The sequence below is a fragment of the Gossypium arboreum genome, chromosome 8, assembly GCF_025698485.1.
Source record: "Gossypium arboreum isolate Shixiya-1 chromosome 8, ASM2569848v2, whole genome shotgun sequence".
In the NCBI taxonomy this organism is placed as follows: Eukaryota; Viridiplantae; Streptophyta; class Magnoliopsida; order Malvales; family Malvaceae; genus Gossypium; species Gossypium arboreum.
Genome location: NC_069077.1, coordinates 125,622,110 through 125,648,512, shown reverse-complemented (window position 1 = coordinate 125,648,512; position 26,403 = coordinate 125,622,110). Strand labels below are relative to the sequence as shown.

The window sequence follows — 26,403 nt, the reverse complement described above, 5'->3', positions numbered from 1 at the left end:
TTTAATTTTTTAAAATTTAACCTCACATTATTTAATTAAGTTTGATAATTTATATTGTTATATTTAAAAAGAAACACTTATTCATCTTTTAAAACTAAAGTTAATTGAGTCGAGACATCTCCAAATTATGATTATCATTCTAAATTGGTCTTTAAACTTTAAAACACTCTAATTAGATACTTAAATTATTGATATTATTTCAATTAAGTCTTTTGTTATTAAAACCGTTAAATTACTCTTAAAACCTTATGTAACTAATTTAAAATGAAAATTTTAAATAAATAGAATATTGTCACAAAATTTTAAAAATAAAAACTAAAATAAACTAAAATTGAAAAAAAAGGTGAACAACAAAGCTTCTATAAAAGTTTTAAAACCTCGTAACTAATAACTTTAAAACTAATATTTTTATAATATTCATTTTTGTAAAATTTTTATTTTAAATTATGCAACATAATATTTGATGTACATTTAACAGTTGAAATAATTATTTTAGTAACGAAAGGACCTAATTGATATGACCTAATAGTTTAGGGATGTAATTAGAATAATTTAAAATTTAAGGACCAATTTAAAATAAAAGTCATAGTTTGAGAATATTTGAAGTCATTAATTCTTAAAATTAATGTACTTGTTTAGTAGAAAAAATGTATAAGGGACGTTCTGTCAAATCAAAGAGATAAACTTTGGTAGTTGAAATAATTTTTTTATCAGTTTGGTATCTATACTTTTATTCTGTATAGCTCGTTGGCTCAATTTAATTTTTATTTAAAAAAAACTAAACTGACCAATGACACATTTTACATTTCAAATTTTTAAAAATCAGTAAAATAAAATAATTATAAAAATTATAAAACTTAGAAATTTATAAAACTAAAAATCATAATTTATTTTTAAAAATATAAAAAATATTTCTTAAAATTATAAGTAAGAAAAATTTTAAAAATATTTATAAAATTATAAAAATGGGTTTGTTTGAAATTTTAGGTTTTAGGTTTTTATGAAAAAATTTAAGATTTTTATGCTTTTTTTCATTTTAGAATTTTTTTGTATTTTTATGATTTTTTATATTTTTAAGGAATTTTTATTTTTAAGTAAAAGGAAACCATAAATTTTAATTTTCTTATAAAATTTTCTTAAAACCCTAATATTTCAAAAAAATTAATTTTATGATTTTTAAATTCTTTTTGAAGTTTTGCATGAATATAAATTTAATTCTTTTTATATTTTTTAAAAATAGATTAGGATTTGTTTTAGTTTTATTTTTAAAATTTTTAAGTGAAATTGAAATTAGTTTGACATATGGTAGTGTGTTATTAATTGTTTTATATTTTAGTAAAAATTGAGTTGTGATTAGACTTGATCACATGTCGATTCATAATTTCAAGTTTGTTTTTTAGACTCAGCCTTACTTGACTTAAAAAATAGACTTAAAATTCTGCCTAAACTCAACATATATTAAAAATGCTAAACTTGAGCACAACTTAACCGCCCATATTAATTTTAAAATGTCATTTTCATTTATCCTCTATAGACTTTCACTCAAAGATGAAGATAACACGAAACTATCATAAGAACCTACCAACCTCTACAAGAAAAAAGAAGAGAAAAAAATTAATGCAAAAAAAGAAGAAAAATACAATCTTGATATATACAAATAGAGGTGTGCATGGGCCGGGCGGCCCGGCCCGACTCGAATGCCCGCCCGAAAAATGGGAGGGTTTGGGTAAAAATATAGGCCCGAAAAATGGGCTTGGACAAAAAATGAGGCCCTTTTAGAAAACAGGTCGGACCCCGAGTAAGATTTTTTGGCTCTGGCCGGGCCGTATTAAATTATTTTTAAAATTTTTTATTTTTAATTTTAAGTAACTTTAGTACTTTGACTTTACTCTTTTGTTGTTTTTAATGTTATTTTGATATTGTAAAACTTTTGTTATTAATATAATTTGGTTCTTAATTTAGATCTAATTTGTTTCAATTTTTCAATTTTAATATAATTACTTTTTATTATATTTTTAATTTATGTATTATTTTAAGAATTATTTTAGTCTCATTTTCTATTTGTTTTTTGTTTTAATATTTGTTTTTATGTTTTTAAATGTATTTGATTTATTATATTTTAAATTTTTTTATTTAATAAAAAAAACAAAAAAATTTAATATGGTCGGGCCAGGCGGGGCCGGGCTTGGGCCTACTATTTTTTTCCCGGGCGAGGCTTGGACAAATTTCTAGGCCCATATTTCAGCCCGGGCCTTGAAAACAGGCAGAAATTTTTTATGGGCCCAGCCCGAACCCGGCCCAGTCTGAACCCGGCCCGGCCCGGCTATGCACACGTGAAAAACAGGGTAAAACAAAGAAGGGAAAAAACAATGGCAACAGCGTAAGGAAAAAGATCAAAGCTATCAGTTCCAACATATCCCACTATAATTTTACCACCAAGACCACCCATTCATGGCTTTATTTCAATCAGGTTTAGGGTTAAGTCCAGGTCCTATGACACTGGTTTCAACTTTTTTCTTAGATCCTGACTCAACAAATAGGCCTTTTTCTCAGCTTTTAGCTGGTGCCATGACTTCACCTGGAGCTAAACTGCCTTACAACTTCATGTATGATTCATTTATGGAAGTGGGTTTTGAAAATGGAGGTGAAAAAAGAAATCTGGGTTTAAACAAAATAGACCTTTGAATTGCTTGTTTGATGTTTCTTACTTTAGATTTGATAGAAACTATTTTTAGATTTTTGTTAGTATAGTTACGTGATTCCTGGGCTTTGGTTGAAATATATTCTATTCGAGATCTGGCCTCCTTAAAACAGGATTTTAATTTTTGTCTAAATTTATTTTTTGGATTTCTATTTTTGTTTAAGTATTTTTACTTTTCGAATAGATATTTAAGATTAAATGAATAGTCTAACTCATAATCAGGTTTAATTGGAATAACGATATTACATAATTAAAGTATATAGGCCAAACCGATAATAAAAATAAAAATAAAACTACAATTGCTAAACTATTAAGAAAATAGTATAAATATCATAGGGTCGAAGAAGGTATTAAGCTAAAAATACACTAAGTTAAATTTATTTTTTTCTCTGGAAGTGTTGAATCATGAATGTGAAGTTTCTTTTACAGCGTGAAAAAAAAAATGAAACCATTGCTGGGTGGGGAGGTACAATATTGATATGCCCCAACCCAGTGCTAACCCCTCCAATTGTTGTCCTCCAGAATTCTTTTTCATTTTTGGGTTCATTATTGTCCTCGAGAATTTTGGCAATACTATCAAGATCATGATCATGATCGTGATCCATTTACATTTTGCGGAATAACACGGTTTCATCAACATATATCTATTCATAGCAAATGTTCTCCAAAATCGACTGATTTTGTTCTGATTTTGCTTTGCTTCTTAGATATAAAGCATGCAACTTACCGTCGACAATGAATACAGCGTCGTCCTTTTATCAGGATATATTTCTGCAGGTTTTGGCTTTTCATCAGGTATGATAAATGAAACCCATTATTAAGTCGAACAAGAACTGATTCAACCACCTTCATGCAAACCCATGTTGCGATGATGCCAGTAGCCGATTTCGCATGGTTGACATTCTCCTACTCTCAGTATGTGGCCTAATGACGAAAAAATCTTCACATATTCCTTGATAAATATTTGCATATATAGAATTCATGCTATGTCGAGCCTAGTGACCCTGGCCTTTCGCTTTTATGTCGAGCCATGGTTACGCAATCCCTATTTACTTTTGGGTGTATGGCGTATATTTTTTTTCTCTAGCTGGCTGGCTGCGGAGATATAAATGCTGGTATTTTGGTACTCAAAAATTTATATTTCCACAAGAATTCGACTTTTAGCATAATTAGTTCTTGCGTTTAGTTGAACTGATTCCTACATTATTTTTAAGAATAACATCTAATAACAAAGCTTTTTACTGTAAGAATTTTTTATGCTATAAGCAGATGCATCATTCATACACGTGCTTCAAATTTTCAGGATAAAGTGAGGATGGGGTAATACAGTCGTAACATGAGAGAAGATATCAAATTCTGAAGGAAAAAAAAAAAAAAAAAACAAATATCTCAGTGTCTATTCTTTTTTCTGAAATGGGAATATATTCTGACTTAATAAAATAATACCAAAAAAATGTGAAGAGATGATGAAAATACAAGCTCACATCAGATAGATGATGAGATGAAAACCAAATGCCCCCATTTCTTGAATTACATAGTTGCTTGATCATATCTCTCGGCTAATTTACCCTAATAATATAAAAAAATATTTTCTTAAATGTGCCGTCAATAGGATTATTCACCGAATTGGTATGTTTAGGTAGGTGGTGCTTTTCTCATACGCGGCACCACCAATTTTTTTAATAATTTTTTATTTTTTAAATAAATGTTATTTTATTAGTGGTGTCATGTAATGTACATAGGTGGCACCACTTTTATACCGAGTCAAAATATGGGTCAAAATATAGGTTAAAATACTCGTGACTGCCGCGTGTGACGCCACCTAGATTGGTGGCACCAGTCGCACCTGTCTGACAGGCGGCATTGGTGCAGTGACTAGTCCCTTTCCCTTCGCTGCGCCTTGCACATTGCATTGTGCAGTGTTAAGTTCCTTTGAAAGGGAAAAATATGAGAACAGGAGACCTTATAAGCATGTCCCCCTTAAGATGAAGGTGTGGAAGTGAGAAAAAAAACTAGAGAAAGAAAGGAGATGAAGGAGAAGAAAGAAAGAAAAAAAAAGGTTTGTATTATTTTACAAGAAAAAAATGTATGTATTATTTTACTAAATATTTTTTTAATTTAAAGGGTTTAGTTATATTTTTATATTGTGAAATTTTTTGTTATTAGTTATTATAAATTGTTTGTGTTTAGTGTTTAGTGTTTATGGTTTAATGTTTTTATGAATGTAATTTTTTATAATTATTTTAAAATTTTTTGTTAGTAATTTATGATTATGTTGTAATTTGTTTGTGTTTTAGTTTAGTGTTTTGTGAATTTTTATTAATGTAATTTTTTAAAAAATTATTTTATAGTTATTTTGTTAATAATTTATGATTAGGTTATAAATTGTTCTGTTTAGTTTAGTGTTTTATGATTTTTTATTAATGTAAATTTTTTAAAAATATTTTATAGTTATTTTGTTAGTAATTTATGATTAGGTTATAAATTGTTAGTGTTTAGTTTTGTATTTTGTGATTTTTATTAATGTAATTTTTTAAAATTATTTTATAGTTATTTTGTTAGTAATTTATGATTAGGTTATAAATTGTTAGTGTTTAGTTTATTGTTTTTGATTTTTATTAATGTAAAATTTTTATAATGTAATTTTATTTTATTTTTATTTATTTGACAATTTTATTGATTTATTGAAATGTTGATTAAATTTGTTTTTATATAATTTTATAGGTTGTTTGAAAGAAACTAAACAGTATGTTTCTTTTTTATTTTTTTATTCGTATGTTTTTTTATGTTTATAGTTTATATTTATTTTAATTATATTATTATTATAAACTAACACAAAATTTTTTATTTTATGTAGAATATGGAAAATTATGAGATATTTTTATTTTTATTTTCTTGTGTTTTTGTTACTCACGTATTTCTTGTGCTTTATGAAACAAATTAAATGAATTCATTTTTTTAAATGAAGATTTGCAACAAATGGGTTCTTTGATTAATAATGATAATCACATATCAAGTACCATTAATGAGAGGGTAATGAAATTGTTATTTGTTACTCACGTCATTTATGGAATTAAATTTGATTATATTAACTACTTTGCTAATTTAATAATGTCAGGGCCCGATATCGTGCATTGAAGGGCCGTGTTAATAATGTAGGCTTTTTTCCAAATGAACACCTAATGCTATACTTAGAGATAGTTGGATTTGGATCAATGGCAGTGATCCAGACCTTTGATCTGGGATACGATTTAATATTCGCTTTGGTTGAGCGATAGCGTCCGGAGACCCACAATTTCATTTGTTGTGCAGGGAGTACACCATTACTCTACAGGATGTTACACTATAGCTCGGGCTCCCCATCGACAGGAATGCGGTTATGAGCATAAGTTCGATCTCTAGGTCAGCCGCCCTTTGCCATAACTTACTTGGACGTTCGCCCAATGAGGAAAAATTTACGGGTTTGAGGTTTTCATGGCTAAAGGCCAATTTCGAGCATTTTTCGAGTACTGCCAATGAATGGAAGGTGATGCATGCCGTTCGAGCTTACATTATGCACCTTATACGGGTGTACTCATGCCGGATACAAACGGAAACAAGGTCCATTTGATGTACTTGCCCCTATTATCTAATTTGCATAACATTTTTTCGTGCAGCTGGGGGTCCGCAGTGTTAGCCATGTTGTATCGTGAACTTTGTCAAACGATAGATCCTTCTGCGGTAGACATAGGCGGATGCCTCATATCGCTGTAATCTTGGGTGCTTTACCAGATGCCATTCTTCGCATCGATTAGTCACCAACCATATGTATTTCCACTCGTTAATAGGTGATGAATTTTTACTCATTATAACAATTAGTTGACTTTTTTTTCGGATGATATTATTCTAACAATTTGTTTTCGTAGATGGAGCACTAATCTGGGTATTAGGAGGTCATACACGGCTCCGATATATCGTTTGATGATCAAGAATCATGCTGAGAGGGGGTAAATTTTTCCAATATTCATGACATTTTATTATTTTATCTCACTCGACCCGCGTCAATATAACCATATTATTAATTGTACAATTCATTTGGATGTCGTATTCTGTCCCAAAAATTATGGTGGTTATTCCGTCGTCTACCCACGTCCACTCAAACCTATGGTGCATTAACGCACTCGTTATCAATTTCTAGATAGTAGAGTAGTGTCATAGTGATCAAGTACTCTAGCAGTTTGGTTGCATATAGTATATCCCGACACTGCCAGTACGCTTGGGGGACATCCATGGGATTAACAAGAGGGGGAAACATGGAAATAATTGGGCGAAAGTGCATGAAGAATGCATTACAATATGGAACAACTGGTTAGCGTGGGTACCTCAGATGGATCATGCTTTGGATCTGCAACCCTCGTTAGAATACATACAGTGGTACTCTGAGATGAGGAAACCATTTTTGGTTGTTGGGCAGTCAATGGTAGTCCCCCCGCACATGACACGACTTGGGCAACCTTCTTATCCCCTTCTACATCTGCCTCCTACACCCGAGCTAGAGGCGGAGCCGGAGCTACACTCTAGGGATAGTTTTTATCATCCAAACTTGGGGGCGATGACTATTTTCCAGGCTCGTTAGGCTACGGATATCATTCAGAGTTTGATATCTCCATCCCAGTACCACCGTAGTACTCTACTTCTCTTGGCCCGTATTCACCTCAGTCCTCCACTCCTCTCGGCCTGTATCCACTGCAGTATTCCGCTCCTCTCAACTTAAATTCATAGATGGCATTTGAGGCATATGATTTTTCATCTATGTTTTGCACACCCCCACATGTGGGTAAGAACGTTGATCGCCGCAATCACCCGCAACGTGAATGTCAATCTCTACAAAAATATACCCCTAGGACCACACCATCAAACCATCAATTGTAGTGGTTTTTGCAATTTAAATAGTTAAGTTTGTATTTATTTAATGACTTTTTTGCCTCTACAAAAAAATTCAGTTATTAATCTTATGGGCATGCCATTTCAGTTATTAATTTTAGGGGTTTTTTGTATTATTTACGTAAAAAAAAGCATTATTCGATTCAACAAAAATATAAACGCAACAAACTTTAGACTAATTTTGTAATTCAAAGATTAATTGCAATAAATGTTAGACAAATTTTAGATTCAATCTTCTCTACATGTAGTGAATGTAATTAATGTCGGTATTTACTCCGATTAATAGGGTTGAACAACATCTCAATTCCTACCCAATCGCGACGATTGTCCAATATGGTAGTTTTAGTGTAGGCATTTACTTCGATTATGATCGGCTAATCTGCATACACCATACAGCTTCCCTTCGGATTTCTCTCTAATGTTCATTTCATTATGGATTCTGGATGATTGCGGACAACCTTTCAGATTCCTATGCAATCCTTTGTCTGGGACAAGTTCGAAAGTCGTCGGAGGCACTTCCTATGTAGATAGGTCAAGCGGGACGGGGAATTATTCTCCAATACATGCAACGTGTGCTTGAGGGTGTACACCTCATCGATAAATTGTTCAACATTGAGTGGGATTTTAGCACAAACTGCCACGACATGTGCACAGGTATAATGAAGTGTCTAGAACCTTCTACAATCGCACTGTCTGTTTCAAAGGTCAACTCCGTAGGATCTAAGTGGTTTACTGGGTCGATAACCGATAGTCTCTATAACTCGAAACGTTTCATTACATCGTGAATATACTTTTACATTCATCAACCTCGCTATCCGACATTTTGCAACCATTGTATCCTTGACATCTTTGACAAACATATTTCTCGCCTCCATCTAGTTGATTTGTTACTGTCCCATTCTTGGCATCAAGGTAGTCAACCTGTAGAATGTATTCGAGAAGACAAATGAAATCGGAAGATGTCGTGTTTTTATTAACACAAAGTCAACCCCCTCCGCCAAGTTAGTGGTTATATGACCATAGTGAAAGCCCCCATCGAAACTTTAAGCCCATTGCCACAGCTCCATGGTAACCAACCATTTTCGGAAAGGTGTGTTTGTGTGACCCTTCATGTCACTTTCTAGACGAGTCATCTTTTTTCAAAAACTGTGTGGTTCTAGCTTGTACGCTGTGTATGTATTAAGAAAATATAAGTTACAGTCTCGCCCTAAAACATTAGGTTATATATTGAAAAGATAATGTTAACATTTACCCATTCTCACAACTTGTCTCCGCCAGTCTGCATTCTTATAATCTCGGTGGAAGTTAGTCGCGATGTGCCAGATGCAGTAAACAGATCTCCATGGCACACTGGAACGTCTAATGGCGGTAATTAATCATTCCCCTCTATTGGAGATGATGTAAATATTATCATTGCTAATAACATACCTTCGCAGGTTTGTAAGGAAGAATTCCCACGACTCTATGTTCTCCTTATCTATGATGGCAAACGCTATCGAGAGCACATTCTTATTTCCATTTTGAACAACAATAAGAAGTAGGTCGTGTATATTTACCATAGAGCGAGGTCCTATCTACTGGTACAAATGACTTGCAGTGAGGAAATACGCACACGCGTGAATCAAACATCCAAAACATACGTTGGAAAAATTATTTTTCCCAGTTGTAATTGGTCATCTAAGTCTTAATAAGGTCATGTTTACAACTTAATGACAGTCCTCAGCACATACTCCCTCATAACGGCTATCTATTCCTACAATTCATTCTACAACGTATCAAAATCTTAGTACAATTGCTCTATTGTCATCTGTTTAGCTATCCATACCTTCTGGTATGATACTCAATACTAGAATTGTGCCTGTATTTCGGCAATCAGTATCGAAACTGTAATGGTTGGCATGTCTTTCACCATTAGCATAATGTACGTACAGATAGTTTTAGAATCAAGTTTTCGATGATCTTCTATCATTACGTGTTGAAGTGCACGTGTGAAGTACAACAAATTTTCGTATCTCCCACATCTGCGACTTCTGGATAAATGAGGCTCGTACCCACCTATTGAAATCTTTCGCCGACCTCTAACACTCCACAATTTATAATATCAGTTTAGACACGACGACTTTGTAATCCACTGATATATTCATGCTATATCGCTTAATGGAAAATACGCACTCTTCCTTACTTTCGAATATTTGGCCTATAAACAACTCCTCAGGATCAAAATTTACAGCCAGTCAATGAGTAGGTAGTATTTCAATATACTCCGAGAACTCAGCTGCGTGCACCACATTGGGGTCTATCCGCGACATGTGTACCCCAGGATTGTTGTGTATCACAATACAACAAATCTAGTTCTAGACTGAAGAAGCGTTAACATTTCAGTCGTCATTCGCGCCTTCGTTGTCAATACTGTCCGAGACCTCTTCCACATTGAGATCACTATCACTATCGACCTCGTGATCAGAAGGATCACTACTATTATATATCATCACCAACCATATCAGTCTTGAGTGCAACATCGATCCCACGTACATTCGATTGACTATCAACTTAGGACATTAGAATTACCATACACGGCTCTTGAGCTCTATGTTCTTCACCTAATAGAGTGAGATCTTCAATTGGCTCCACACCAGCTAACTCAGCAAATAACTGAATCGGTACATTTTGGTTGCTCCGATTCCCACAATAAAGAGTCACCATTGTCTCCGCGTCTTCATTGTCTATAAGTTCCATTTCGGTGAATTTTATGGGATCCGTCGAAACTGGAAACTTGTAGAAAAGTTTCAAGATCCTTCTCCCACAATGTATATAAATTTTTGTACTAATCCTTTCTTTCATATCACCAAATGAGACATTTCTATTAAATCTTATTAGTATTTGTTGGCGACATTCAAATATACATCTCACGGTTGTTGTAAAAATTACTCCATCGAAATAAACACATACGAAAAGCTGATTATTCATCTTCAATACTAAATCTGTTAAAAAACAAATCAAAATTCTCAAAAAAAGTGGTGTCGCCTATGTACATTGCACTACTAATAAAATAATATATTTAAAAAAACGAAAAAATAAAATTTATTAAAAAAAATTGGTAGTGCTGCCTATGAGAAAGGCACCACCCAACTAAACATTCCAACTCCGTAAAAAATCCTACTAATAACCCATTTAAGAAAATAATTGTTTTTTATATTATTAGGGTAAATTAGCCACATCTCTCTTAAGGAAAGTCAAAAGACTTCAAGAAACTGGTAAATCGTCAAATAATAATTCGAGTATTAAACCAATAAACATTGTGATCTATGTAGTATCAACTCGACATTTAACTGTAGGAAAGTTCTAAACCCATTATCTTCCTATGCATTTTATTGATTGGGGTGTCATTGGTTTGGATTTTAATATTGCTTCTTTCTACTCACTAGGTTTTTGACCAATTAATCAAAGTTAGATTGTGCAATCTTTTTAGTTCCAATAAAACCAACAGCTGAATCATCGAAAGTTAGTCAAATACTCTGTATTTAGCAGTACTCGAAGACTGAAAAGTTCCTCTATGAACACACTGAGCTAAAAAAACCAGAAAGCTAAAGTTTAAAGTTGTCTGATCATCGATTCACATTAGTCAAATTGAAGATAAGTTGCAAAGATATGTTAAGAACCTAATCTGGCAATTAGTCAACCCTTTTCTATTGACAATTATCCATGTATTATATAATTTTAGTGAAATGTTAGCCTTATTTGGGAGCCTTGTTTTGATGCAATAGTATATGGACTTGTAGAGAAACACAGGTTGCTGTTTCTTTGTTGAAAGTTGGCAACAATACAACAACAAGCAAATGTCCAATATGTAATTGGTTGATTAAAACTTTTTTGTAACATGTTACTTATGTTTAATTTGTTTGTAATTTTTTGTTTTGCTAAGGATTAGTCAAGTACTTAGCTGATTTAGTAGCCTTTTAGGTTATCATTAAGTTGATTTTACAACTTGGATACTAGCACAAGTAATGTTTTGTTTTCTTTTAATGTAATGAAGCTACTTATGTACATGTAATGTTGCTTATTCAAGTAATGAGAGTTGTCAACATTTTTCTCCCAACCAACATCCGTTTTACTTCTTTTTTCATCTTTCAAACACAAATTTTATTATTTTTTATCTTTAGATGCTAACATAACTCAACAAATAGTATCAAGAGCCTTTCATCTTTGAAGGCCTTTTGTTGTGTGTTATTCTTTTTTGAGTTATCCGTGCTTGAAAGAAAAGAAACAAAAGTTTTTTTTTTTTGTTTAGTTGCTGCAAAAGAATGAGTTTCTCACCACCACCACCACCTATTTTTTCCAGTGAAAACTACAATATTTGGGCTGTGAAAATGAAAACATACTGCAGGCTCATGACTTGTGGTGTGTTGTTCAAGCTGACACAGAGCCACCACCTTTGAGAGCTAATCCAACCATAGCTTAAATTAGGCAGCACAATGAAGACTGTGCCAAAAAGTATAAGTCTATGTCATGCCTTCAAAATGGAGTCTCAGATGTAATCTTCAAAAGGATAATGACTTTTGACACTCCAAAGTAAGCCTAGGACAGGCTTAAGGAAGAGTTTCAAGGGTCAGATAAAACTAGGTAGCTGTAGTTAATTAACCTAAGGAAGGACTTCGAGAATCAAAGGTGAAGGAGTCTGAAACCATCAAGCGATAATTTGACAGGATTATGGCTACAGTTAACAATATTAGGCTTCTTGAGAATGATTTCAGTGACAAAAGAATAGTTGAAAAGGTCATTACAACTCCAGAGAAGTATAAGTCAAAAAAATTTTCCTTGGAGGACTCTGGGGACCTATCAACTATATCCTAGACAAAGTTAATAAATGCTCTCTATGCAAAAGAACAGAGAAGGGCAAACAAGATGGAGAAGTATTCTGAAGGAGCTTTTTAGGCTAGAAGTAAAGAAAGCTCAAGTTCGAGTAAGGTCAGAAGGAATTGGTTAATTGACAATGGCTGCACTCATCACATGGCATTAGATGAAGGCATGTTTAGAGAACAAGATACCAGCTTTGTGTCTAAGGTCAGAATTGGGAATGGTGAGTTCATTGAGGCTAAAGGAAAAGGCAAAGCTGTGATCTGTATAATTTCAGAAGTTCATTTTGTACTTGATATTGACCAGAATTTACTTAGTTTTGGTCAGTTGTCAGAAAAGTGTTACTCTCTTATTTTTTAAGGAAAAACTTGTGTGATTAAGGATCTTTTTGGTCAAAAGCTTGTAATAGTAGCTATGCATGACAGATCCTTCACTCTAGATGTGAATCAATTAGAAGCAAAGGCATATACTACTCTATCTGATGAATTGTGTTTGTGGCACAAGAGATTGGTGCATGTGAACTATAAGTCATTTGGTTTACTGCATAAGATGAGCCTAGTTGAAGACATGTCCAAGATTAAGCCTAAAAATGAAGTATGTGAGGTCTATCAGCTTGGCAAGCAGACCAGGCTACCTTTTTCAGTTAACAAAGCTTGGAGAGCTCAAGAAAGGTTGCAACTGGTCCAAACTGATATTTGTAGACCTATGAAAACCTCCTCTTTAAATGACAGTAAGTAGGTATTTTTTGTTGTTCATTGATGATTGCACCGAATTCTGTTGGGTGAGTTTTTTGAAACAAAAGTCAAAAATGGCTGATTTCTTTTGCAAGTTTAAGGCCTTAGTTGAGAATCAAGCAAGTTGCAAGTCGAAGGTTGGGACTGAATATGTGTCTTTAAAGTTTCAAAAGATTTGTGATGAAGCTAGAATTCAATATCAGTTAACCACCATCTACACACCACAGTATAATGGTGTTTGTGAGAGAAAGAACAAAATTTTTTTCGATATAGCCAAGTATTTGTTGTTTGAAGGGAAAATGCCTAACATTTTTTGGGCTGAGGTAGTAAATACCTCTATGTATTTACTCAATAGACTGCCAAAAAATGTAATCAAAGCCAAAACACCGTTTGAAGCTTGGTTTGGACACAAGCCTACTGTCTCACACTTGAAGGTGTTTGGCTGCATATGCTACACACTTGTGCCAGCTGAAAAGAGAACCAAGGTAGAAAGAGGTCTATGTCTAGAGTCTTTGTTGGCTATAGCAATATAAAAAAAAGGGTATAGAGTCTTTGATCCATCCACTAAAAGGATTGTTGTGAGCAAAGATGTGAAATTTAGTGAGGCCAACTATTGGAAATGGAATGGAACAGATGCAAGCCTGTCTAAGCAAGACCAGCAAGATCTTGACTCGCAGCATGTTGAGAATGAAGTTGAAATTGAGGAAGGATATAATGATGTACCTGTTAGAGGTACAAGGACTATTATGGACATCTATAAAAGATGTGATATGACCATTGTTGAGCCTTCTAACATTTATGAGGCTGCAAAAGAGGGCAGCTGGAAAGAAGCAATGGGGGCAGAAATGGAGACTAGTTGATAGGCCAACACACAGAAAAATTATTGGTGTAAAGTGGGCATTTAGGACCAAGCACAATGCAGATGGGTCACTGAACAAGCACAAAACAAGGCTAGTTGTGAAAGGGTATAGTCAACAGTATGGCATTGATTTTTCTGAAACCTGTGCACCAGTTGCAAGGTTGGACACCATAAGGCTGCTGTTTGCTGTCGAAACCATTTTCAAATCGAGTTTTGAAAAATGGGAATCGATTTTAAAAAATGAAAACGGGAGTCGCCACCAATCTTTTTAGGTGTGATTGGATCACCTTTAAAACATTTTGTTTTAAAATCATTAGTTTTAGTCCACGAAATAAAAGAATGGGTTCGGGAGTCGGTTACGTATGAGGAAGGATTAGCACCCTCGTAACGCCCAAAAATTGGTACCTAATTGATTATCAAATGTCTTTAATGTCGGAAATTTAAAAAATTTTAAGATATAATCCTCTTTAAAATACTTTGATTTTGAAAATTTGGGTTCACTTGTATCAAAACATTGACACTAAGTTAACCTTTTGGAAATCCCTATCTCGAAACGACAAATCGCCACATCCAATAAGTTAGGACACAACGCTTTGAAATTCCAAGACAGTTGCTCGTATTTTGAAAATCTTAAAAACTTAGAAGGGTACTTGACTATTCGAACTCAACGAGAAAAGTTGCAACCCAATAAGTTAGGGCACTACTTTTCTCGAAGCTTTCAAATACTAAGCATTGCCTTTTTTATTTTTATAAAACTTTTAAATATTGTTTTAAATGACCTTTTAGAGTGACAATTCTATATTACGAAACATAGATATTCAAATAGCGTATATTATAAAGTATTATAACACTTTATATAAATGCAATCACTATATAGAGGGTAAAATAGAATAATAAAAATAATCATGCTAAGCAAATAGGAATATACCAAAAAGAAAGCATAATAAATGCACTAATTATATACAATATATCATAAATAAAACATTAAATAATATAAAAAACATGGTAAATATTAATGTGTAAAATATGTATGAGTAAAATAGATGACATGCATAGCAAATGGATAAATAGAATCTACATAAAATATAAAATCTAATAATTTAATGTACACATGAATGGATTAATAAATAAAATGATGCATATAATACAATATATCAATGTACATATATAAAATATGCATTTGAAAGTAAATTATAAAAGTCTAAGATATTACATAACATATGAAATACATAGCATAACAATAATACATTAATGCTAAAGTAAAAATAATTATTGTACAATAATAAAAAACATAAGTTTTAAAAATATATGTATAATATAAACAATTGATAAATAGAATGAGCATATAAAAAAATGTGATATTTAATAATAAATTTAAAATATAATATATAATAAAAATATATTTATAAGAATAATAATTATATAAAAATATAAAATATATTGGTTTAGAAAAATAATGTATAAAATATCAAATATGTAAAATAATTTATATTTATAATGAAATGATTATATAATATATAAACATGCATAGAAAATATATATTTGAAAATAAACTATATAAAAGGTTAAATATTATGATATATAAAATACATAATCAAATGTATAAAAGATAGGAAAAATATACATATTTGAAAAATGAAGAAATTAAAATAAAAGAGTTGAAAAACTAAGATAGACGAAGAATAAAATAAGAACAAACCACAGAGAGTAAGAACGCAAGAGGAGAGAAATTTGAGTGAATGCTCTTCAAGAATTCTTATTGCTTCCCAAAACTCCAGTCATTTACAATGAAGGGAGAGGCCTCTATTTATAGTTGAGCCTCCCCAAATCCAACAGCATGATCAATTACATCAACGGTTAAGATTAAAGGATATCTACAAATTAAATATCCAAGATTACAAAATCATATCTTCTAAGATTGTATATCATATCTAAGATTGCAATCATATCTAAGATTGTATCATATCTAAGATTGTAATCATATCTAAGATTGTATCATATCTAAGATTGAAATCATATTTAAGATTGTATCATATCTAAGATTACATATCATTGAAGATTATATTTCCATATGAGTCAAGCTTGTAGATGGACCTTAAATCTTTTCAAGTAATGGGCCATTCCGATCGGGTCAAATTATATTTGTAATTCTGGACTGAACTTGGACTTCGTTTTTTTTTTTGGGGTTTATTATTTTAAATACTGAAATGGGCCGGGCAAAATTAAGTGTCTACATTTGCCTTAGCTATTCAAAAGTTGTGAAAATTGCACCAACTAGATGTCAAATCTACTTTCTTGAATGGATTTCTCAAGGAAGAAATCTTTGTTGAGTAGCCAAATGGATTCAAGTTTCTTGGTGAAGAGCATCAAGTTTACAAGCTTAAGAAGGCTTTGTATGGCCTAAAACAGACTCCAATGGCCTTGTATAACAGAATTGATGCCTACTTGTCAAAGCTGGGGTTCGAAAAGAGCATTAGTGAGCCTACGCTCTATATGAAGAAATTTGAGAAAGAAACCTTATTGATTGTGTCATTGTATGTGGATGATTTACTAGTTATTGGTTGTAGGAATGAATTGATTGAAGAATTCAAGAAATAGATGAAAGATGTTTTTGAGATGACTGATCTCAGTTTAATGACCTACTTTCTTGGCATGGAAGTAAATCAATATGAGCATGGTATCTTCATAAGCCAATAGGCTTTTGCTCTAAAGATTTTAAACAAGTTTTGCAAACAGCAAATTGCTAGCACTCTTGTGGCATAAGGAGAAAAACTCTCCAGCAATAGTGACCATGATCGAGTGGATTAGAAGGGCTACAAAAGTCTAGTAGGTTGTTTATTCTATTTGACAGCAACAAGGCAGATATCATGTATGCAATCAACCTTCTATCAAGATTCATGCATTATTGCAATGTTGCTCATTTTAAGGCTGCTAAAAGAGTCTTACGGTATGTCAAAAGGACCTTAAGCTATGGAGTAAAGTTTGTGAAGGCCGAGGAGCTGAAACTATTGGCTAAACTATTGGCTATTTAAATAGTGACTGGGTAGGCTCAATTGATGGCATGAAAAGCACATCGGGCCATTTTTTCACTCTAGGTTCAGGGGTCTTTTGTTGGAGTTCTAAGAAACAACAAACAGTAGCTCAATCCTTTGCAGAGGCAGAGTACACTGCAGCTGCTACTGCTGTTAATCAAGCCATTTGGCTTAGAGAACTTTTGAGTGACTTGAATCCTGATCAAGAGGGAGCAATAGAGATCAAGGTGGACAACCAATCAGTTGTTGCTATTGCCAAGAATCCTGTATTTCATGGCAAGACCAAGCAATTCAAGATTAAGTATCACTTTGTAAGGGAGGCAGAACTATCAAAAGAAGTCAATTTGACTCATTGTAGTTCAGAGGTTCAGCTTGCAGACATTCTGGCTGAGCCACTAGCTAATGCAAGGTTTGAGTATTTGAGGAAAAGAATTGGAGTCTATTGCTTTGTAGCCAAGGAGGAGTGTTGAAAGTTGGCAACAATGCAGCAGCAAGCAAATGTCCAATGTGTAATTGGTTGATTAAAACTTTTTTGTAACATTTGACTTATGTTTAGTTTGTTTGTAATTTTTTGTTTTGCTAAGGATTAGTCAAGTACTTTGCTAATTTAGTAGTCTTTTAGGTTATCATTAAGCTGATTTACAGCTTGGATACTAGCACAAGTAATGTTTTGTTTTCTTCCAATGTAATGAAGCTATTTATGTACATGTACTGTTGCTTATTCAAGTAATGAGAGTTGTCAACTTTTTTCTCTCAACCAACATCCGTTTTGCTTCTATTTTTCATCTTTCAAACACAAATTTTATTATTTTTGATCTTTAGATGCTAACATAACTCAACATTCTTGATATTGTACTAAACCCATTTTTGGAGGTCTAATTTTATATTAAATAGATGAACAGTTTCCCATTTTATATCAATTCAAATCATATGGTGATTACTATTATGAATGTAGGCATTTTCCAATAGTTTACTGCACTAACAATTGTTTTCCCTGTGGAAGAATATCTCAGCTTCAATTTTTTTTCTTCCAGGTTATAATGCATGGTTTTGAGAAGTAGATAATGCTGTGGGTCCTTAAGGCATCTTCTTCTACTTTCTTGTACGGCCATTAACGTTTACTTATGTGATCCTTCAATGCTATTAAGAGCAAGGTAGCTTTATACTAAGCATCATTTTGTCTTTCCGATTTTTCCCATCCCTTTTCTTTTCTCTATTGGCTTTCCGTTTCCTTGAAAGGAACTTATTCTAATCTTGCTATGAAAAAAGATTTAAGTGTTATCCAATTGGATAAACCAAACTTTTGCCACTTCAGCAGAGATGCTGCAGAAGAACCCGAAGCTTATCCAGTTGTTCATACAGTCTCCCTTAAAGGTGTTATGCAGCTTGTTCCAGTTCGAATTTTAACATCCGCAATTGTTTTCCTATCATGGGGTTCTTCATACCAAAAATAAAAGGAAAAAAAAAAGGAAAGAGTTAATTACCTGAATGGACACCGGAGTTTTCGGTTTCATGTGTAATGTTAATTACTTCAAGAAACTCAAACTAAATCTTGACAAGCAATTTAATTTTCTATTGGAACATATATTACAGAAAGACTATGCCTCATAGTTCAGTCATTGTATATATACTTATCGTCACGTGTGTATAAGCATATTGTTATACTGCAACTTGTTAATACCCTAATAAGTTATACAGATGTCTTTATCAATTAAACATCAAGGGTAATTCAGGAACTACGATTCTTTTGGATTATTTTATTTATTCCTTATCAATATCTGTTCATGGAAACTATAAATAGGTCTTCAGGGTAGTTAGTTTCCTCATCAGGGCTAAGCAGTTTAAAGTCTCAAAAGAAGCTTCACAGCATTCACATAAAAATTTTCAAGTATCCTCTTCTGTGCTTGTATAACAATGGAAGTGATTACAAGGATGGTTGCAGACAGGCCGGTGGTGATCTTTAGCAGGAGCACTTGTTGCATGAGCTATACCATCAAGACTCTCATAAGTGGGTTCGGAGCAAACCCAACGATTTATGAGCTCGACGAGATTCAGAATGGCCAACAAGTGGAAAGGGAGCTGCATAAAATGGGGTGCAAGCCCAGTGTTCCAGTTGTATTCATAGGGCAGCAGCTCATTGGAGGTCCTAATCAAGTCATGACCCTCCAAGTCAAGAACCAGCTTGCCCCATTGCTCAAACGTGCTGGAGCAATATGGATTTGAAACGGGGAAGTAACTAATTCCTTTACTCTTAAGTCCAATACGATACCGCTAAAAAACCTAAGATAATGAAATGTCTCCGGAGAGACACTTTTGCATAACATCCTTGTACACAGTTTTTGGAGCTGGATAAGGTCATAGGGTTGTCCTAGTTCTAAGTTCCGAAGGAGCTTGTATTTTAACTTGCACATGTAATATCCCTTTCCTTTGTCTATGCTAAGTAAAGGCATTTCTGTTATTATATATATGCTGGATTTAGTGGCTTGAACCTTGGACTTGCCATTAAGTTCAGATTAAATATAACTATTATAGAAACTATGAAAATGAATGAAATGAAGTTGAGAATGTTAGAAGAAGTGATGGTTTACAAGTTTGTTTGTCAACTTCTTTATTTATATTCATATTCCCAGTCAAACATGTCACATTTTTACAATACATGTTTTAACTGAGTATGCCTAGCCTTATCCTCAAAGCAATGATCTCACCCAAGAAAGCAACCCAGAATCCAAATTTCAACAAAGAAATGAAGAAAAAGGGGAAAAGCTACTATCTCAACCCTGCCAATAGACCACAGATTTCATACTAGTCATAATTACTATACACTCTCAGTTATGCACACCTTTTACAATAGTAATGATACCGGGTAATGCCTTCTCCTTTGAAAATAGTAATGATACCGGGTAATGCCTTCTCCTTTGAAACAAGGATCAAGAGGTCTGCTTTACCCCCTATAGGCTTAAGATTGTTGATCCTAAACAAGGAGTTGAGCTTGCTTAATTTCTTGGTGAATGATTTGAATATCTTGTTAGCAGGATGGGACCTAACCAACTCTTGTTTCTTGTACACATGATCTTTTTCTAGGGCGATTAGCGTCGTTCTCATTCTTGCAATTTCAAGGATCGGTTCTCTCTTCTCCCTAGTGCATAGTTGTCTTAGGAAGAGATGGCTTCCTACACCGATGCTTGTCTGTTGAGGGAACTGACCATTGATTGCACAAAAAAAGAATTGATTGTGGCCTCCTTTCATTGCATTTCGAAGTCTGATTTGCTCAAAATATAAGACTTGGGCAACCTGTACTGGTAACCTTTCATTCTGTGCTGCATGGCTACAGGCTTCTTCAGATAGTTTCTGACAGTTTATCGTTTTGTATAGTCTATAGTGCTCTGAATCCTTTATGTTCGGGTGAACTAAAAAAAAAAGAAAAAAAAGCAGAAAATGGGTTAAAAAGGGATATATGCTAATTTTAAAGAAAATTTAGGATTTTAGGTATTTTTTTTAAATTTAAGGAAATAGATTGTTTTTCCCTAGATGAATTGCGTCCCCCAAAACGTATTTTTGAAAAACCATGACCCTAACCCTAAACTCGTGAATCTTGAGATAAAATTTATATCTCATCTCATCTTTTCCATGGCAGAGCATGAAACTTTTAAAACTTTTCTGAAAAAAACGCTTCTTATTATAAGTGTTTTTTTTTACTTGTCATGTCCAATCTTTTCTAACATTTTGAAATTATGTTTCATATTCGGTAATAAAGTTTATTATAAAATGAAGACATTCTGTGAAGAAATTTTCATAGTTAAATTTTGAATGGATTGTTTTCATAAGGAGATTTGCATAAGGAAAAGATTGTTTATGTTAACAATTTGAAGTTCAAAAATCAACCCAACAAAGTAAATTAGTTCAAGTGTTATTGTTTGAATTTGGATAATGAGTACTTATTTTATGTATAATGTTTTCATTTTAAACATGTGAATTAGGTGTTTTGGGCGAAGATGAATAGACAAATTAGACTCGTTATTTATTACAATGGTTAAATTGTAACACCGATATTGAGGCCATTTTTGTATCAGCCCAATCTGCAGAATTGGCTTTCAACCAAAGCATGAAATCGAACGAGCTTGAGTTAAGAATTACAGAGAAAGTGTCGACTTCAAACTAGAGGAGATTTTCGAGCTTGAAATATAGATATCTAACATCATTGAACCCTATTAGATATGATATATTTGAGCTCAAAGGCGACATGTATGTTGAAGTAATGCTTAATATGCATTGCTCTAGTGGAAATGATATACTAGAGTTATATATCCAGTTTGTTGATGTCGAGAAAGGTGGTCCAAGTTCGACAAGTGTTCTAGGAATTTTTATTAGGGAATAGGAAGCAGAAAGTCTAATTATACGGTTGTGCGGTCGTTTCACGGTGTTGTTATAAAGATCTTATCAGAAAATGTCAAAATCATCATGGAAAGGCATTCCTTGATTTCAGCCATTGATTTCAACTTTGCAGTACAGTCAGGGTTAGTTGGTAATCCAAACTTGGAGACCCCGGTATGACATTCTGTCAGTGCTTTTGATTTCAACTTTGAAACTCTGATGTTCTATGTTGGAAACACTTCTACGGATATGTCATCATGTTAAATGAGTCTGCAATCCACAAGTAATATTGGTTTTAAGGTAAGGTTGATGAGAACGAATGATGTACTCCCTACAACCTGCACTGGCGAAGAGACACATCCAACCTTGGACATGCAATTGAGGTTGATAAAAAAGAGGAATATGAAACCGATGATGATCCAATTCGAGAGTCTAGGTGTAATGGTTCAAAAATTGCATTATTTTCTAAACCCAGAGGTCGTTCCTATTGAACCAGAAGGGAGTGGTTCTGACGATGAAGGCCCAAAAAATGTTGGAAAAACCCATCAAGATTTTACAACATATGCACCTCCTCCCTACATGCTTAATTTCGACCTTGATGATGAAGGTGGGTTAGAATTTCCAAAACTTCCTCATAGAAGACCATGCCATACGAGTTCTTCTACAAATTTTGGTAATTTACAAGTTGGAATGAATTTTTCCTCAAAATAAGCTTTTATTGTTGTAGTGAAGTAGTAAAATTTAAAGCATGGGGTCAACTTCCATGTTACAAAATCACGAGCCGAAGAATATGAGGCGAAGTGCACAATGTGTGACAGTAGATGTCCATGGAAAATCATGACATCTATGAGAAAAAAGACGAGGTTTTGGGCAATTAAGAAATATAATGCTCCACATACTTGTGTTGTTGTAGGTATGTCACATGATTATCCAAAATTAGATTCTGGCCTAATCTCTGACATTATCTTACCCATGGCAAAACCAAATCCTAGGATTCCTGTGTCAGTTTTGATTGCTAACACTTGTATTCAGTATGATTACATTGTATCATACTATAAGGCATGAGTTGCAAAATAGAAGGCTATGGAAAAGATGAAAAACAGGTGGGATAAATCATATAATGATTTGTGGCAATGGTTGAAGGTACTGAATCAATACGTCCCAAGTACCGTCATTGATCTACAAACAAAACCTGTGTATTATGAAAATTGAATGGTCCAAGAGAAAAGAATATTCCATCATCTTTTTTGGACATTCAAGCCATGCATTGAAGCATTTAGGTACTGTAAGTCATTAGTCCAAATTAATGACACATTCTTGTACGGGAGATATGAGCATCACTTGTTATTGGTTGTTACACAGGATGGTAACCAAAAAATCCTACCAATAGCTTTTGCAATTGTTGAACAAGAAACTGTTGATCTTGGGACTTCTTCAATACAATATAAAATACAAACAATTTGTTCATTTTTTTTATAAACATAAAAAATAAAAAAAAAATAAGCAAACACTTTTTTGATAAAATGTGAATAAGTAGATTATGGATGTAAAAATTTAATACAATACAAATTAAAAGTTAACAAACTACATGAAGATGTATATGACAAAAATTTAAAATAAAAAATCATCTCCTTCATTAGTCTGAATGTGTGCCACAACCTGATAGGTGTCAGTTACGAGGAGGATTTCATTATGGTTGGAGTTTCAGCTCATTATCATGATCTTTATCTTCATCTTCACCTCCACCTCCACCTCCACCTCTATCTTGATCTTGATCTTGATCTTGATCTTTACCTTGTTTTTTTGTGCTAGATTGCCTTTACATCTTAGGTTCCCATTGTATATCGTCGATTACATTAATAAGTGGTTGCGAATATAAAGATGGTAAAAAAATTCTTAGAGAATGTGTTGATGCATGCTATGATGATGCATAATGTGTAGAATTTGGGGTTGGAGCTAATAATGATCAACTCGATGCATGTACTCCCGATCGCGACCTCACGTGAGGTCATGTTGGCCTTTTACAATGAATTTTTCTACTCCTTTCTTCCTCTGGCAATGGATAAGGTTTACCGTGAAGTCTAAACCATGTCACATAATCTAAAGATGTCACCAAATATGATCGAACAATTGGTTTGCACATAGGTATGAAACCGTACTAATGTTTCTAGATGTAGATATACTTGGTATGGAATTTAGGCCAATCTTTATTGGTTCTCCCCCGTAAGTCAATATTGTGAAGTTCATCGAGCTCATAAGGTGATGGAAAAATATTTTGCCCAAACCCAAACTGTCGTATCACTTGATCAGATTCATGCATCTCAATTGTTGCAAAAACCACTAATGACACATTGACATGCCAGATATTGTAATGCGTAAAAAATTCAACCGGGATGCATTCTTGAATTCTCATATCAAAGTATGACATCCATTCAAACTATAGTATGAAATTATAAATTTTATTATGTACTTAATATTAAATTCAAATCCTTACGTAATTATTATATAATTGAAAATTTTAAAAACTAACATCGAATTTTGACCATTGATCTAACAATAACCAGATATCTTTAAGCTCGTTCGGTATACCTATATGACTAGTGTCATTATTTCAGCTATTCAAATAATATGTTATTTAAAAAACATAATAATGAAAAAAAATAACTATATTATTAAATGAATCTTACCTTATTACGAGTGAGAATTGATAAGGGAAGTTTACTTGGAGAAATAAAAATTGTAAATGATATCATGCCCATGGCTGAAGGAGTGTACAACCACTGATTTTAATTTTTTATGCTTTAATTGTTTGACACATCTCTCGGTACAATGTAGCCAAGACAGTTGATGCATTGTCAAATTATGTCACTTTGGTTACCTTGTTATGCATGTTTATAAGGTACTTTATGGTATGTTTGGAACGGTTTGAGAATGGTCAATATGTGATATTTTTTGGTAAGAAATTGAATAGGTTATAATGCTTGAAATAAGGAAATGTTAACTTGTTTTGGCATGTTATGTCTGTTATATTTGTGGTGCCTATGAATGGCTTATTGGTTTGGTAATTTAGGATACTTGAAATGGTATATTTATGCAAGTTTGGATGATGTTTAGGTCCCTTGAAAGTGTGCACAAATGAGTTGAATGGTTAGTCTTAGTTTGGTTATGAAATGACTTGATTTTAGGTTAATTTGGGGTTCATATAGCCTGAGACACAGGTGTGTAACTCAGTCGTGTGAGGCACACGGCCTGGTAACATAGCTATATGTCATCTGAGGATTGCTTAGGGTCCAAGTCAGTGAGTTACACGGCCTAGCACACGCCCTGGCACACGGGGATATGAGGCTACTCAAAGAGTTACACGACCTGGCACATGGATGTGAGACACGGTCGTGTGACCCTACTCAAAGAGTTACACGGGTGAGGACACCGGCTAAGACACAACCGTGTGTCCCTTGCTCGAAAGTTACACGGCCTGGGGTGATTCAATACGGTTGTGTGACCCCTATTTCTAATTTTTGTGGCTTTTTTCTGAAACTTCCTGTTTTGTTTCAAATTAGTCTCGAATTGCTTCTAAGCTATTTTTAGGGCCTTGAGGGCTCGATTTAGAACAATATGCATGTGAATGAATGGATTAAGATATATTTAAATTATTGGATAATGTGATTTTTAAATGTTTTCAATTGTATGATAATGTTTCGTAACCCTAATTCGACGACGAAAATAGGTTAGGGGTGTTTCATTTAGTGGTATCAGAGCTACGGTTTAGTCTGTTCTCGAGCTGAACGTAGTATGCATGGAGTCTAAAAACACATGTTATTATATAACCTGTAATAGTGTGATAACTACTGACTCAAATTGAACTATGTTTTCATATAGATAAGATGTTGTCCAACCGAGCTGATTCGAATGAGGCTGAAAGTAATGCGCAAGCCTCTGTATACGAAGTAGCTTCTAGTGCTAATGGAACCATAGCTGAAGGCCAGGGAGGTAAGTCTAAAGAATTCTTTTTCCAGATGATGTCAGAATGATTTGCAAAGTTCGTGAGAATGAACACGTTAGCTCAACAACCTCCACCCCCTTCTTGTACCCCAACCTATCGCCTTTGTTCCTTAGGGTTTGAAACAAATATCTGTAAGCAAGCCTCCAGTCGATAAAATCTAAAAATATGAGGCCGAAGAGTTTCATGGTATAGTCGAAAACTATCCAAAAAAGACCTAGTTCCAGTTAGAAAACACTGTGAGGTTTTTCAATGAATTATCTTGTACACCAGTTGAATGTTTGAAATGTGTTGTATCGTTACTAAAAGAATCAACATATTAGTGGTGAAATACATTGATTGCGGTAGTACTGAAGGATCGTGTTAACTGAGAGTTCTTTCAGACAGAGTTTAGGAAGAAATATGTTAGCCAGCGATTTCTCAACAAGAAATGCAAAGACTTTCTGGAATTGAAACAGGGTCGTATGATTGTGGCTAACTACAAATGAGAGTTTGTGTGACTTAGTAAGTACGCTTAGGAATGCATACCATTAAAGGCTATAATCTGTACCCAGTTTAAAGATGGTTTAAATAAAGATATTAAGTTGCTAGTCAGGATTCTAGAGCTGAAAAAATTTGTGGTTTTGGTTGATAGAGTACATAAAGCCAAAGAACTTAGTAAAGCCAAAAGAAAAGTACATTCTGATACTTGTGACATGGGTAAATGACTTATGGGAAAATCATTCTTATCTCCATCGAAGAAATCAAAAGAATTCCATATTTGTTCAATAGCTTCAGTAGGTTACTCTAGGAGAGATAAAGAAAAGTAGCATTCGAGTTCGAGACCTTAGGCTATATTTGTAGCGAGTGTGGGTAGCGCTAGAAACAAAAAAACCTGAAAGGTTTGACAAAGAGAAGTCTCAGAATACTCGTTCGAGTAATATGACTGT

At 33.5% G+C, this 26,403-nt stretch overlaps 1 protein-coding gene across 1 annotated transcript; it reads left to right on the top strand.

Moving 5' to 3' along the window:
• The first annotated feature begins 18,934 nt into the window (after positions 1-18,934).
• Positions 18,935-19,679, top strand: LOC108460084 (monothiol glutaredoxin-S6). The gene has a single exon (XM_017759460.2). The coding sequence runs from the start codon at positions 19,018-19,020 to the stop codon at positions 19,324-19,326; it is 309 nt and encodes a 102-aa protein (XP_017614949.1). The 5' UTR covers positions 18,935-19,017; the 3' UTR covers positions 19,327-19,679.
• The last annotated feature ends 6,724 nt before the right edge of the window (positions 19,680-26,403 follow it).

Excerpts from the sequence above, each read along its gene's own strand:
- LOC108460084 (XM_017759460.2), top strand. The coding sequence starts at position 19,018 with ATGGAAGTGATTACAAGGATGGTTGCAGACAGGCCGGTGGTGATCTTT.